The following is a 14,736-nucleotide window of genomic DNA, read 5'->3' on the forward strand; positions in this document are numbered from 1 at the left end:
GGATACTTGTCAGAGAGGCTAAAATAAGGAATCTGTTCTCTGTCTTTGTGTGCCAAATCACCTGCACATTGCTGCCTCTTGCCCTCATAGCCTCTTGGATTACACTCCGAGTGACTGTTTGGCTTTGGACACTGGTTCCAATCCCCTAGATGAGAGGATCTCAGTGCAAGGGGTGGGGCCTGGGAGAGCAAAGACAATCTGTTAAGAAACAGGCCAAGTAATAGTGTCAGGTGAGCCCACATCAGCCTGGAAGCACTATCTAAACAGTGTTTGAGCACAGACGTGTAAAGCTGGGTCCTAGCTGTTAAAACATGTGCACCTTAGGGAGCCTAATAAGGGTTCTCTTTCTGTCAGAACTTCATGAAGACATCTAAAATCACCGTCCACTCCAAGATACCAAAGGTGAGTCTTTCCAGGGCCTGAGGACAATCAGCTGCACAAAAGTGGGCCAGAGAATTAGTAATGCTGAGATTGAAAGCGTTTGAGCCTCTGCATCAAAACAATTGTGCAGACTGAACTACTTCTGACATTTTCAATTATGTAACACTTCAGCGTTTAAAGCCCATTTGATCTGGGTTTTCTGATCCTCACGTCCAATGAATCCAGTGAAGCCACTTACCTCAAAGACATTCAGTTAAGATCCACTGTTTGCCCTGCCCTCACCAGCATCACCCTGAATGCTGAAGAAGTCTGCAGCTTCCCATTCTTCACAATTTCAGGCTCACTCCAACCCTTCCCCAATAAACAGGCTCGAAAATGCAAAGCACATCATTCAGAAGTTTTTAATAAACAACTTCATTATAAAAACTTTTTTGAAAATTAATTCTGTAAAACATTGAAAAATCTACTTTAACAAAGATATGCCCTGTGCATTTTCTAATGGCACTTATATTTTACAATTAAAAACCTTGTTTTATATAAAGCCAAAAATACTCCAAGAGGTTATTCACTGTGTTTACAAAGTGCTAGAAGGTTTTTGTCTTGTAATTTTCTTTCTTTAAATAATCTGGCATTAAGAAAGAGTGGCTCCAAAGCTTCAACCAACTGGGAGTAAGAGAAGGGTGTGAAGTAGTGTTCAGGAATTCTAGTGCCGGACACGCAGAGGTTGCGCATGGGAGAACTGGCAGATGACACAGGCAACACCTGAAGCAAGTTGGTAGGAACCACTCCACACAGTCCAAGATTACACCATGAACACCCTTTCCACACCACAGACCCCACTCTCCAGTGGTGAAAGTCACAGCCACTTCCTTCCACAGCAGGTTCAGAGCTCCAGGAGAGGCCAGGGTGAGGTCCCAGAGAAATCTGGACTTTTCTGGCCAACACCTGCCTAAGGCAAAGTTTCTTATTACATAAATATCCTTGTTAAAAAGCAAAATATTGATCCTGTATAATACAACCTTTTTTTTTGTTTGTTTTTTTGTTTGGTTTTTTTTTTTGCTTTTTTGTTTTTTAAATCATGGAGAAGGGGTAGGGAAAATAGCTACCAAAAAGGAAAGGGAAAACTTAAAAGGCTACTAAGGGAGGTTTAGGGAAATTTCAACTTACGACAATATCTACGAACAAAAAAGCAATCACACCTGCTTCCCCAGATTTGCATTAACAAAAACACCACGTAAATTCGGGGAGAGACACACTGGTGCACCCTTCCCTGCCTCCCACCTGTTTAAGATGGTGCTAGGATCCTCTGAGCCGACACCTGGGCATGCTAGTCCCTGGCCCCAGGACAGTCCTCAACTCTGACAAGCTGTTGTGCAGGCTGAGGGGCGCTTGTCCTCTGTGCAGTGCATTGCTGACAGGCTAGAGTATGTGGCAAGGAAAGGGGACATCATTCTTTTCTGGTCCCTGATTGGTCTGTGCCACACACACACCATGGCTCCTGTCCTGGGCAGATGCCCCTCTGGCTCTCTTGGCCTCAAAAGGGGTACGTAAATGAGTTTGGGGCACCAAGTACAGAGCAAATTATTTTTATCCTTTTAACAACTGGCCAAAAAGGCTCTTTTGGATGGTAGGTTGGGAAAGAGTTAAGAAACTGCAGGGTGGTTTGTGGTCCAAAGGAGTGAAGGCAGATAACCAGCCAAGTTCACAGTGATAAGAAATTTCCTTAGGTAAGGACACTGAGAAAAGCTGAAAACAGAAAGGATGGATGAGGAAAGGCAAGAGAAAAGACTGGAGGTGGGAACAAGGCCCTAGCTACAAGTTTTACAACAGGCGCTCTGCTGTCCTATGAGCACCAAGGGAGGACAAGCTCAGGAGAACAGATCTCCTCAAACAGCCCAGTGCACTATACTGTGTGGCTGGAGGTTACTGGCTTCTGAAAAAGAGGCAATAGGAAGGTGGCAGGCAAAGGGAGAAAGGGGCCTGGGTCTAGTGAAGACCAAACACAAGGAAAATGGCAGCAGCGAGTTCCACTTGGATTCTCACATGCCATTTCCTGTAATACGAGTCCCAACAACATGCATAGCATGCAGGAGATGGTTGCGTACCAAGGTAGACGCTTTTAAAAATAAACCTTAATTAGTCCCTGGGACTCACTGAAACTAATCTTTAGAAGCAAATCACCTAGTCTGATTCTAATCCTGTCAGACGTATTTATATCCAGTTTTTTTTTTTTTTTTTTTAAAAAAGGTATTCCAAGCTACCTTGCTTAAATCAAAACATCTTATTCACTCCACATTGCTTCCAAACAAGGGCCAGGGAGTTAAATCTGAAGGTTTTCACCTCAAACAAGGAGTACTGGCCTGGGCTGAAGCAGGAGTCCAGGTCTTGGACCTGCACAGTTCCCAATGATAAACTGAAGTGAATCTAGACAGAAGGGAGGGGACAGGGAAGAACTGGTGGGAGATTGAGGCAGTTCCTAGGTAGTCTGTCCTGAAACCCTAGTGGAGGAGCCAGCAAAAGGCACCACTAACAGAAGTGCCAAGGCTGCTGGCTACATCTGTAAGAGTTAACAGTAAAGAGGTAGAAGTGTGTTTCTGAATTAGAGAGGTGTCTCAAAAGGTTCCACAATGATGGTCCCTGAGCTGCCTCTCTTCCATGCATGGGAAAAGCCCACACAGAACCGAGATGAAATGGGAGTAGGGATTCGACTGCTTCTGGGCAAGGGCTGTGCAGTCTGTGGCAGAGAGCCCCGAGTCAGCAGAACTAACTAGATAGCAAGCAACACTGCTAGATACTCGGGGCAACTGAGGGGACTGCGACAGGTAGAAGGTCTTCGACGGAGAGCAGAGAAGACAATGCACAGTGCCCAGAGTCCATGGGGACTGCGAAGCAGGGAAAGGAGAAGGGACGCTGTAGGTAAGAACATTTTGGTATGAGAGGCAACAATGATTTGATAGATAGATTCAACTATCTCCCCAATCCTAACTTTCTAGAAACTCCTCTGACAGTTCCATTCTGTCCTAGAGAAAGGACAAGCAGGAGGGAAACAAACACAGGGCACATTCCCTCTTCTCTGCTAACCAGCCCAGAGCCCAGAACCCCTCCTTCCAAGACAAATACAACAGCTCATGATGTCCAGGGTGGGGCCAGAGACTGGGGAAATGGTGGGTATGGATGCCTTTCATTTCTTCCTCTCTCCAGTTCAGGAGGATGAAAGTATCATGATGTACTTGGAGAAAAACCAAATTGCAGACCTGTGAGAAAGCTGCTCCAATCTTCTTGCCTATCCCCTGTGGACACTGCCATGGAAGGCAGGAACAGAAGCAGTCATGGAGATGGCAGAAACTGAAGCAGTCCAAAGTCAGTTATTTCCCCACAGGGGAAAAAATGTGACCTCAAGTGAAGAGAAGTCAGCAAGACCCGACTCCGCCTTGTAAACAGGGTTCCAGTTAACACCAGGTACCAAGTGGTTCAGGCTGGTGGCAACTGAAATGGACTGGTGGGAATGGATTCACGGTGTGTAAACAGTGTTCACTGCAATTACTCTAAGGCTAACAGTGTGGCGAGGGAGGTGAAATGGTGTGTCTGAGGAGAATGTGTAAACGGTACCGTTGCTGGACAACACTGACTGAAATGGAGCTGCTGGTAGAGTAGGGATGGGATTGCTGAGAACAGAGCCCCTCTTTCCTGCCTGGTAGCTGGAAGCAGGTAATAGTCAAGAGACCCTCCACAGCAGGGACTCAACAGCCAACTGCTGGAGGGTCTGCAGGTTGGGACCAGAAGGCGGGCTTCTTAAGCTATTTCTCTTGAGGTCATACAAGGTAGAACCCTCTGTCTCCAAGAGGCTTCCCCTTCTCCAGATTGAAGGTGGTTCTGATGCTTTGGAGAGACAGAGGGCTAAAAATAGCTCCCAGTTCAGATCAAAAAATAAAAGTAAAAATACCTGAAAGTCCTATGATAGATTGTTCACGGGGCTGGGTTCAAGGATCCCTCTAGATTGATCCTGGAGCCTGAACCCCCAAACCAAGTGCTCCATATACACTGGAATTTTCTTTTTGAACCCAGCTCTGAAAGCTCAGCTGCCTTCATGGGAGAGGTGGACGGGGTGGGTACTTAGGCTCCCTTGCAGAACCAAAAGACTGAGTGGGGAACCTCCATGGGGGCTATTGGAATGCTTGGTGGAAACGAGGCAGGGTGGTGGTACTCAGGCCAGAGGTGAAGACAGGAGGCAAGGAGTGCAGAGGTCCAAAGTTAAGGGGTCCCCCAGCTCCAGGGGAATCTTGAGGCTGAGCTTGCAGAGTGGTGAGCAGAGGCTGTGCTTCAGCTTGGGAGTAGCCCATGACCAAGCCTCCTGTGGCCCCTGGCGGGTTACATGGGGGTAGGTTGAGTGGAAGAAAGCCCAGTAAATGAGAGAAGTCCACATTAGCAGCGCAGAGGGCCTCAGAGAGGTTGGCGGGACTCTTAGTGAGCAGGGCTTCATCTAGAAGGGCTGCAGCTGCCGCTGGCTGAGGTGAGGCGGGCTGGGGTTCAGCCGATGAGAGAGAGAGGCTTCCAGGAAGCTCTGCCAGAAAACTATCCACCTCCACTTTGGGCAGTTTGTCAGGCAAGTATGAGGTAGATCCAAGCTGGTATTTTGGAGGGAGCTGAGCTGAGGAGGAGATAGGAGAAGATTCCAGAGGGTAACTCATACCCATGGGCAGCGTGTTGTGCACCAGGGAGTGTGGCACGCCCGCGCTGGGCATGGTAGGGATGTGGGCACCATACATACCCATGGGCAACATGCCAGGAAAGGCCTTGGCCCCCATCACGTCCCGAGAAGCCATGCAGAGCACAGGGCTCAGCTCTTCCTTTACACTGACTGTGGAGCTGCAGCTGAGTAAGCCTAACATATCTACTGGCTCTGTCTTGATCTTGAGCAGCTCCTGTGAGTGGCTCTTCTTGACATGGCGTGTTAGGTGATCCTTGCGGCCAAACCTCTGGGCACAGTACTGGCACAGAAAGTCTTTACGACCAGTGTGGACCACTAAGTGCCGTCGAACATCCTTCCGAGTATAGAACCGCCGGTCACAGTGGTCACAGGGGTGCTTTTTCTCCTTGGCACCTCCTGCGACCCGGCGTGAGTGAGCCTTCAGGTGCTCTAATAGGGCCTGGGTACTCTCAAAGGTCTGCAAGCACACCTTGCAGCTGAGATCACCACTGCTGGCAGCATGCATGGCCAGGTGGCGACGGTAACCCAGCTTTGTATTGTAATTCTTACCGCACTCAGAGCAGTGGAGGGCCTCCTTGTTGGGGTCGTGGGTCTGCAAGTGGTTCCGCAGATGGTCCTTTCGGTGAAACATCTTGTCACAGTACATGCACTGGTGGGGTTTCTGGGCCGAGTGGGTGGCCATGTGCCTGGGGGTAGGGATAGAAGATGGGGAGAAAGCTGAAAGAGGGAAGTTCAAAAGGGCTAACTAGACAACCAGATGTCTACGAATAGGAAACTACATTAAGAAATCTCAATAAAGCCATGCAACAGAATACCATAACAACTATATTCTACCAATATTCCTTTAAAATGTATTATCATTCTTTTTGTTGTTTTTTGTTCAAGACAGGGCTTCTCTGTTTAACTGTTTTAGTAGCAAACATGAAAAATCTAAGTTTGCTAACAGGGAACTTGTTATACAACTGCTAAATTTGTAATATAACTATGATATTTAAGAAGTGAGCTTTGCCGGGCGGTGGTGGCGCACGCCTTTAATCCCAGCACTAGGGAGGCAGAGGCAGGCGGATCTCTGTGAGTTCGAGACCAGCCTGGTCTACAAGAGCTAGCTCCAGGACAGGCTCTAAAGCTGCAGAGAAACCCTGTCTCGAAAAACCAAAAAAGAGAAGTGAGCTTTATATGTACCTTTAAGGAATAAGCTTCTTAGAGATATTAAGAGGAAAAAGTGTGGGGAAGGTGGGCAGTGGCACATGCCTTTAATCCTAGCACCTGGGAGGAAGAGGCAGGCAGATCTCTGTGAGTTTGTCAGTCTGGTCTACAGAGTTCCAAGACAGTCAAGGCTACAGAGAGAGAAATCCTGACTCGAAATAAAAAAATAGAAAAAAATAAAAAAAGGAAAAAGCAATAGTACATAAAGAATGATATTTGCTACATTAAAAAAAAATAAGGCATTGCATGTATGTGCTTGCAAATAAGAACCAGGTATCACTGGCAGCCTGAGAGGGAAAAAAGTCAAAAATTGGACAGTGTATAAATGGACTTGATGGAGAACATTCACTGCAAGTCTTTAGTACCTCCTGAATTCTGAGTCCTGTGAAGAATTTCCTCGTCAAAAGTTTACATTTAATTTTTTAATGTTACAATAAAGGGAAAAATGAAATATGAAATGCATGTAAACCTCCTGATCTGTAACAAGTTCCCAAGATATACAAGGAAAAGTAAAAAAAAAAAAGTTCAACAGTACATGTAATACACCCCCTTTTTGAAAACCAAAAGAATACACATGTGAATGTCTCAAGGATTCCCAAGAAATGAATCCCACCAGCTGCCTTTGGGAGAGAAATAGCTGTGATGTATTTGAGGACAATTCATTTTTCACTACTTTATCATTTCAATTGCTTATTTCCTCATTGTCCCTTAGTTTGCATGTCTCCTATCTGACTGCAAAGCAGCCCAGAGCCCAGGAACTGGATCCATAGCTCCATATACATTCAGAATCAATTCACCAAGACTTTAAGGCCTAACATTTGCCAAGCTGCGGGTGAAGTGTCATTAACATTCTCCAGTTAAGGACAGGAAGCACCAGGTAGCCCCACCCATCAGTAGCAGAGGCTGTATTTAAACACTGACCCTCTTGAGATAGCACATCATAGCTGCGTCTAGTACCCCATGACCTTTTCTATATAGAGAATCACCTTGTGTTATGTGTATGGGTGTTATTATCAACCTCCTGAAATACTGGCAGGATGGCACATGGGAGGCAGTGCTGAAGGACTCAGTCTGTTTCCTTTATTTCTCAGGTAGAAAACTAAGGCCCAAAGAAGTTCAGAAACTCACAAAGATCACAAGTAAATTCTGCCAAAGCTCTTGCCTCTTGGACCAGGATTTTTCTATCAGTCTCACTGGTACTCAGACCACCACAATAAAGTCCAAGAAGATGTCCCTGATTAGGGTCCCCTAAGATAAAGAAGCACACAGAATCAACACATTCCTAGGTCTACACAACTGTCCTGAGGGCAATCCTGCCCTCCACACAACCCCTGATGCCTATCTTGGTTCCTTCCTACCAACTGTTTTCCAGATGAGGAACTGGGGCTTTCTGTGGTCATTTCATTGTATTACGGGTGTGCTGTCTGTCTTCTTTACTGAGAAAGTATACACCAAAGTTTTTACTTATGTGTAAAAAACAAACAATAGTTAGCACCGCCCCCCAATCCTTCTTGCTCACTATTCTGTCCCTAGCAACGAGGACTGTTTGTTACATAGCAGGAGATTAATAAATAATAGTTAGATGAATGGCTAGATACACCAGGTTAGTCTACCACATTTGATCAGGGCAAGTTCATGGTTTCTTTACTGGAAAGGCAGGAGATCAAGTGAATATAAATGGCTCTCATCAGGTCCTTTCCCTAACAGAGCTGCTCTTATCTGCCATAAAAAGAGCTTTCACATTCTCTTTCACTTTAAGTAAGGGTTCTTGGGTTTACAAATTTCAGGAAAGGAGCTGACCCACAGAGCAGCAGGGACTCTACACAGACAGAAACAACCATCTGATTAGCAGGCTGAGTCAGAAACAGCAGCACTGCGGGACCAACACTCTGCGATCCTGGCTAAGTCACGAGAACCCCAGCTTTAGAATGAACAGATTAGACCACAGGATCATCTTTTTTTTCTAAATTTCTAAAACCAATTCCTAACTTCTGGCTAAGGTTCTGATAATTTACCTGCCAGGAATGGAGGAAGTACTGAAAAAAAAAAGTTAAGTCTAATTTGTTCATGGCTGCTTTACACTATACTGATCAGATTCTATTTGTCTCAATAAAAATACCACCATTTTTGATGAGGCAGGGATTCTTAGAATTCTAGGCTAACTCAGGCTACATAAGGAACTCCTTTTTTCAAAACAGACAAACACTAGTTTTGTTTGTCTGGTGTTTAAAAAAATATTTTGGCGGGGGGGGGGGGGGAAGGGTTTGAGACTGGGTTCCTGTGTGTAGCCTGGCCTCAAACCCACTGAGATCTACCTGCCTCTGCCTCCCTAGTGCTGGAATTAAAGGCGTGCGCCTACAGAAAAAAAATTACATTTATTTTGCGTGTACATGTAAGTGTTTAGGGGCCAGAGACAACTTGCAGAAGTCAGTTCTTTTCTTCCACCATGTGGGTCTCAGGGACTGAAGTCAGACTGTTAGGCTTGGCAGCAAGCAGAGCCAGTTCAATAGGCTCTAGGTGGTTTATTTAAAAACAGTCTCACTCTGTAGCCCAAGCTGGCTTTGAACTTGTGTGACTCTTCTGCTTCTGTCTTGTAAGTGCTAGAATTACAGGCATGCACCTCCATGCCCAGCTAAACACTATTATTACTCAGTGAGTGACTTCAAATGGTTAGAGTTCAGAGTACACTTACAGGACAATTTTACCTTTTACTCTTTTGCTACTAATAAAGTCCCACACTCAGCTAAGTCTCTGGTTTTGACCTCTGGGAAGTTGGGGGCTAAAAGAGGTATGAGAGTGTCACCTACCTATATAGCTTGTACTTGGAGGCAAAAGCCTTGCCACAGTGCAGCTGAGGGCAGCTATACGGTCTCTGCTCCGGATGGGGAAGGCTGTGAGGCCTTAGCTTCTCCCCATTTGAGAAAGGTGTCCCCGAGATTTCACATTGGCACTTCACTTGACTCTCTGCCTCTCGGCCCCGAGGCCTGGGAACTAGTTTCCAGCCCACTTCCTCCTCCTGCTTTGCATCTTGAATCCAGGGAGGGACGCTGGTGAAAAATGTGGTCATGGCAAGGCTAACGGCAGAGGGCCATGTTATTCAGAAAGCCTCTCCATCGGTTCTGCTCGGTCTGCTCGGTCACAGTCTCCAATGCAGCCTTCAGAAAACAGTCTCTTCACCTGAAACAGACAGAGCACTGGTGTTAGGAAGACCCATGCCAAGGGCACAGAGGCTCTAGCAAACACCTCCCAAACCTACACCCAGCCATCTCCTCCCACTTAGTAGTGGCGTGACTTTCAAACAAGCACGTGCTTCCCTGACCTGCTTCCTTATTTACAAAACAGACACAACCCCCAAAATTATGTTTTGGAGGTCAATGCAGCAATAAGTATAAAGCTTCCATTGGTACTTGATGCTTGCCAGTACTCCTCGGGATTATTCTAGTAGCTCTAGGCTAGAAGAGACAAGGTAATCTGAGGAATTAAACTTACCCTTCATTTTTACATCATTTCCAGAAAGCTTAGATAGCTTTCTTCCTCCTCACCCTACTTCACTCCATCCTCTATTATTCCCCTCACCAGAGGTGCTAAGGAACAATAAAATATCCAAAAGGCAACAGAGAATGAGAACCCTTCATAGGAAATTCAATCCCAAACTAGGCCCTGTGCCACAAGCATTTCTTAGCATCAGGAGGTTCCTTCTAGAGAACCTAGAAGTTGCCTCCAAGAATTTTCCCTAAACTAGTGCCAGTCCTACCCTGACCTCTACTGCCTTTCTGGATCTTTTGTTGTCCAGGTTCATCTTTACCAAAGCCATGTTTTTTTTTTTTTTTTGTTTTGTTTTTTTTTTTTCTTTTAAACCACAAAAACGCAAAGTGCTGAGTGGTTCATTCTAGAGACTCAGAGGGTACACATGCAATTCTCTACTAAGACAGACAACATTCTTGGAATGTAAGTAAGTCCTCACCACCGACTAATCTCTGAGGAATCCTTCTGTATTCATTTCATTTCCATATACCTAACATCTAGAGAAGGAATTTCAAGTTTTTTTTAAATGAGTACATTACTCATTGAACTCAAGTTGATTCTCAGGGGCTTAATTTATGCCCAAAATTCTAGTTTAAAACTGAGTTTGCCACCCTCCAGAGAAAGAAGCCAAAACTTGAAATCTGACCCTTCCCCTTGTTGGTGACAATGGTGTAGTAAGGAGAGGAAGACAGAGTAACAATAACACAACCCCTTCCTGACACCAAATTAGAAACTATCCCAAAATTTAGTCATGAGGATTTTCCACGTAAAGAGAGCAATAATGGTGTATCTGGGAATTGGCTATAAGAATCTGGGGAGAGCTTCAACTGCACAAACTAGCTGTGGACCATGGAATGCTTGCTCAGCTAATCAGCACCTGCTGCTTACAGTGACCATTCATCCAACAGACTGGCCATGAACGAGATGATCGTATCAGCGGGTTCATGCCCCAGAGAGCTTCGCTCATCATACCATGAGCTACATCCTGTTCAGGAATCATTCCTTTTGTTAAAAAAACACTGTAATGTAATATGACAGGCATTTCCCCTCACAAGTGGGGATTTGCCTAAAATCATCTGCATAAAAGTGGCAGTATTTTGTACTAATCATGCACGAGGAAGAGCAAGAAATTACTGAAAAATACTCACTTGAGTTATCCTGGAATATCTGCCTGTTCTCTATACATCTCAAAGGCATCTGATGGCTGGCTTTCATTGTTCAAACTCCCTCCCCTCCTGCGCAAGAGTGGAATTACCTGTTTATACCAGTGATTACTATGTATCCTGGAACTGGAGAGAATGAGCTCCAAGTATGCATGTCTAGTTTAGAGAGAATTCCCCATACCTTCAAAGTCAAATTCCGCTCCCGCTTCATATCTAAATCATGCATCTCAGCCTTAGAAGTTGGGAATGGCAGCTAGAGGAAAGCAAGTCACATCACTCTAGCTGATGAGAGAAGGGAGCATATCTCTGGAAATTCCGCACAAACTCAGAGAGAGAATGGTACATCCCCACCTCCCACACGTCCACCTCATCTGTTCTGGTGAACATGCACAAACAAGACACAGCAGTTTAGCATGCTGGCACTGAAAGAGTGAGTAATGGGCTTCTAGGAAACAAGCTGTTAGTGGCTAAGAGCTCGTGAAGATGCAGACAGAACCAGAGGAGGAAGGTGGGAACCACGTGCTCAACTTCAGCATTAGTGAGGTTATGGCTTTAGAAGAAAAGAGTCACCACCTTGGATCCTACTCCCCTAGGCCTCTGAGAAAGCAGCAAGATCCTTACCTATAATCAGTGGCCACCAGGCTGCTGGGCAGCCACAGTTGCTGGTATTACCTAGGAACCTTTTGGGGATATAGTCTGACTTTCTCTGTGTCCTTTGTTTGCATACTCCTTTGATTCAAAAAAATCCTGAGTTTGATTCATGAATCAGACCTAGTTCTTCAGACTTCCTGTCAAAACTGTGAAAGAATGTTGCTTCTCCCCAAAGCTGCTCTTCTGGTCTTACTCTAACCGTAGCTATGGAGAAGCTGACAGAACCTGTTTCCATAAAACAAACACAATCCCTCCCAGGGACTGGTATAAGTCAGTGTATTTTCAGCCCAAGATTCTTCTGGCATCTGATCTGAAGGGGGAGGCAGCACGGAAAGAACCTTGGACTTGCTATCAGAAGAGCCACCACTCACTGGCTGTGAAACCACGGGCAGTCACTTCATTTCTCTGAACCTTACTCTCCTCAGTTTCTGGAAGAGATTCATTCTCAACCTGTACATTTCCTGGAGGATGGAGTGAAGAAATGGCACTACTTAGAGTAACATGAAATGTGAACAAACGAAGCCCACAACAGCAATACCGCTGCTGCCACTCTTCAGCAGGGCCAGTGGAACTTCTCTCTCCCTCTTGGTGTTACTTCTCACGCCTCAAAGTCAGTTTCCTTCCCTTCCCAACATCTCAGAACTCAGTCTTCCTCTTTTCCCTCACTGTTAACCCTCACCACGAGCCCTTTACCTCCCTCCAGCACATCCCTGGGTCAGAGTTTTCTCTTGCCTGGATGACCTCTTTATTACGCCCTTTTCTATTATTAAAGTTCCATACCCAAAGTAAGAATGCTTGCTCAATGCTCTCTGTGGCCTTCAGAAGCACCGGTCTGTCTTCTGTAGTGCTGTGATGTAGGCTGCCCTCTGATGAAACTATAGTTTTTATGGTGTTACATCATCTCTATAGAAACTGCGTTCTTTCTCCATTATTAGTCTGTTTCCTCATCTGTAAAGCTAAAAATACTTACCTCACAGTCTGGTTGTAAGGATTATTTTAGTCAGGTATGCAAAAAGCTCAGCATTGGGTTTGGCCTGCTTAAAATGCCCAGCAAAAGAAAGCTATTATCTTGGTCTTTGTACTGAATTTTGTGTTCCCACCTTCGGTTGCCACAGTCCAGTTTTCCCAACTCTCCCCATCAAATAATGTTGAGCTAGCAGTTTCTGCAGCAAGGAAAGGGTTAATCTCTGAGTGTTCTTAACCAAAGAGACCCACAGAGGATTAACAGCTCCACTTCAGTGACTACCCTAAAATAGCTTTTATCCCTCCTGCCCAAGAGCTACTTGGGGACCTGAAGAACTCAATTCAACACCTGCCTAGGAGGAAACACACCCAGAAAGGTTCTCGGAGGTGGGATCTTCCCTCAAAAGAACTTAAAATAGCAACTGGGAAATTATAAATAGTGTTAGAAGGGAAAACAAAGCAGGCCTTGACCTGGGCAACAGAAACAAATCCAAAGGCACACTGGTTGGCTGGAAAACAGCAAGGGCCGGAGGAATGGAAATAGCTGCTCGTTTCCTGAGGCCAGCACACACACACCACTCCGGAATGGTGGGAGAATTAAATTACAGGGAGGCCCGAGAGTCTCAATGACTTGCATCATTCCAAGAAACATCAAACAGGATTAACAGGGGTAGGATTTACTCTCAAGCTGCTAGTTCTTCTGTCAGTGTAGATGGGCCTCTTTGGAGTCCCTTTGATTCCCTATTTCCTCAGATACCCGCTGCCTCCCACCCCTGGGGAGGCCTTGAGCAAATGGCCGCAACTCAGTTCAGCCTCATTTCCACCTACAACCGCCCCCCATCCCCAACTGCAACTCAGTCCAGCCTCATTTCCACCTACAACGCTCCCCCCCCCCCAACTCAGCCGCTTTCGTTGGGAGGAGAGGGTTAGAAACCCAAGGCCAGACTTATCACGGCCCCAGGCTGACAGGTGGAAAAACACACAAGCCAGGAGTCAGGCTATGCCGGCAAGGTGAAAGCACAAACTCTCCTCAGCAGCCAGGACCCTTTCCCCCTCTGTCCCAAGGTGGATGGACCGCAGCGCAGCGCTGGGGCTGTAGCCAACAGGCTAGCCCTCTGACCAGCTGCTAGATCACCCCATTTTGTGTGAAATGTTAAATTCTCCCTACGAGTGGAAGATGGCACTGGAGGACGGGGAGGAAATAAGAATTTAGAAAGAAGTCTAGATAGGGTCTCGGAGATGGGAAGAGCAAGCGTGCACGGTAAAGAATCACGAACACGGTATTTGGGTCTCTAAGAAACCACCACGAGAAAGAGGTAGGGAGATTCCATAAGTCGGAGGAGGCTGGGGGGGGCGGGGGATGAAGACAAGTGAAGACAATTTCAAGAGGGTCTAGAAACGTGACTCTCCCGATGGAAAAAAAAATGTCTAAAGTTTCCTCAATACGGTCACTGGGGAGGCAACTACAGGTAGGACCTTATTTGGGGTTCTTCAGACCGAGGTATTGGAGCGAAGCCTCAAAGTAAGTTTATGAAAGTCTGGAAAAACGAAAGAGCGGAGAGGACTATTTGGAGCAGGAAAGGGGGTTATGTGGGTCGGGGTAGGCGTGTCCGAGGAAGGAGCAGGTGCAGCTTATCTATGCCCCCCAGACTGCGATCCCGAGGAAGGTCAGCAGCGTGTTATCTGGGTCTCCAGGGAGTCTGGGGGGCGGGGGGTTGGCAGTGGGGGACCCTCGGGGCTCAGTCTCCAGGTCTAGGAATGGAGGGAGCCTGAAGGACTTGTTCCGGTCCCCCGGGCACAAGTCTGAGGTCCGGAAAGCGTTTTCGTCACCACGGGGCCTATCGGGGCCCGGCTGCCGCAGAGGGGGCCCCCAGTCAGGGGTGTGGGCGACCGCGCTGGGCGGCCCGAGGTGAGGGGCGCCGCCGCTCCGAGTGCCGGGCGTGTGGGCACAGCGCGACGGCCTCCCGCCCCGCTCCCCACCATCCCCCAGGACCCTCGCCGGCACTCACTGCGCTCGGGACCCCGCGCTGCGGGCCGGGCCGCGCTCGGGCTCCGCCAGGCCCGCTCAGGCCCCGGTAGTGGCGGCGGTCGGGCCATTGTGCGGTGCATTGTGGGAGCCGCGCGAGCGGGCGCTCGGGT

General features: G+C 46.9%; 1 protein-coding gene across 2 annotated transcripts; it reads right to left on the minus strand.

The window, feature by feature from the left end:
- Positions 1-757: 757 nt before the first annotated feature.
- On the minus strand, positions 758-14,710 carry Plagl2 (PLAG1 like zinc finger 2). 2 transcript variants are annotated; one of them, XM_038329381.1, is made up of 3 exons: positions 14,607-14,710; positions 9,103-9,472; positions 758-5,775 (listed from the first exon to the last, which is right to left on the minus strand). In XM_038329381.1, the coding sequence occupies exons 2-3, from the start codon at positions 9,360-9,362 to the stop codon at positions 4,545-4,547; spliced, it is 1,491 nt and encodes a 496-aa protein (XP_038185309.1). In that variant the 5' UTR covers positions 9,363-9,472; positions 14,607-14,710; the 3' UTR covers positions 758-4,544. The 2 variants fall into 2 exon arrangements, with proteins under 2 accessions (XP_038185309.1, XP_038185311.1); XM_038329383.1 differs by lacking the exons at positions 9,103-9,472; positions 14,607-14,710 and adding an exon at positions 7,424-8,580.
- Between the last annotated feature and the right edge of the window lie 26 nt (positions 14,711-14,736).

This window comes from Arvicola amphibius, chromosome 5 (assembly GCF_903992535.2).
Source record: "Arvicola amphibius chromosome 5, mArvAmp1.2, whole genome shotgun sequence".
NCBI lineage: Eukaryota > Metazoa > Chordata > Mammalia > Rodentia > Cricetidae > Arvicola > Arvicola amphibius.

Coding starts and splice junctions, on each gene's coding strand:
- Plagl2 (XM_038329381.1), bottom strand. CDS start 9,362: ATGACCACATTTTTCACCAGCGTCCCTCCCTGGATTCAAGATGCAAAG. Junction 5,776..9,102: donor TCCAAGTACAAGCTATATAG/GTAGGTGACACT, acceptor CCCTACCCCCAG/GCACATGGCCACCCACTCGG.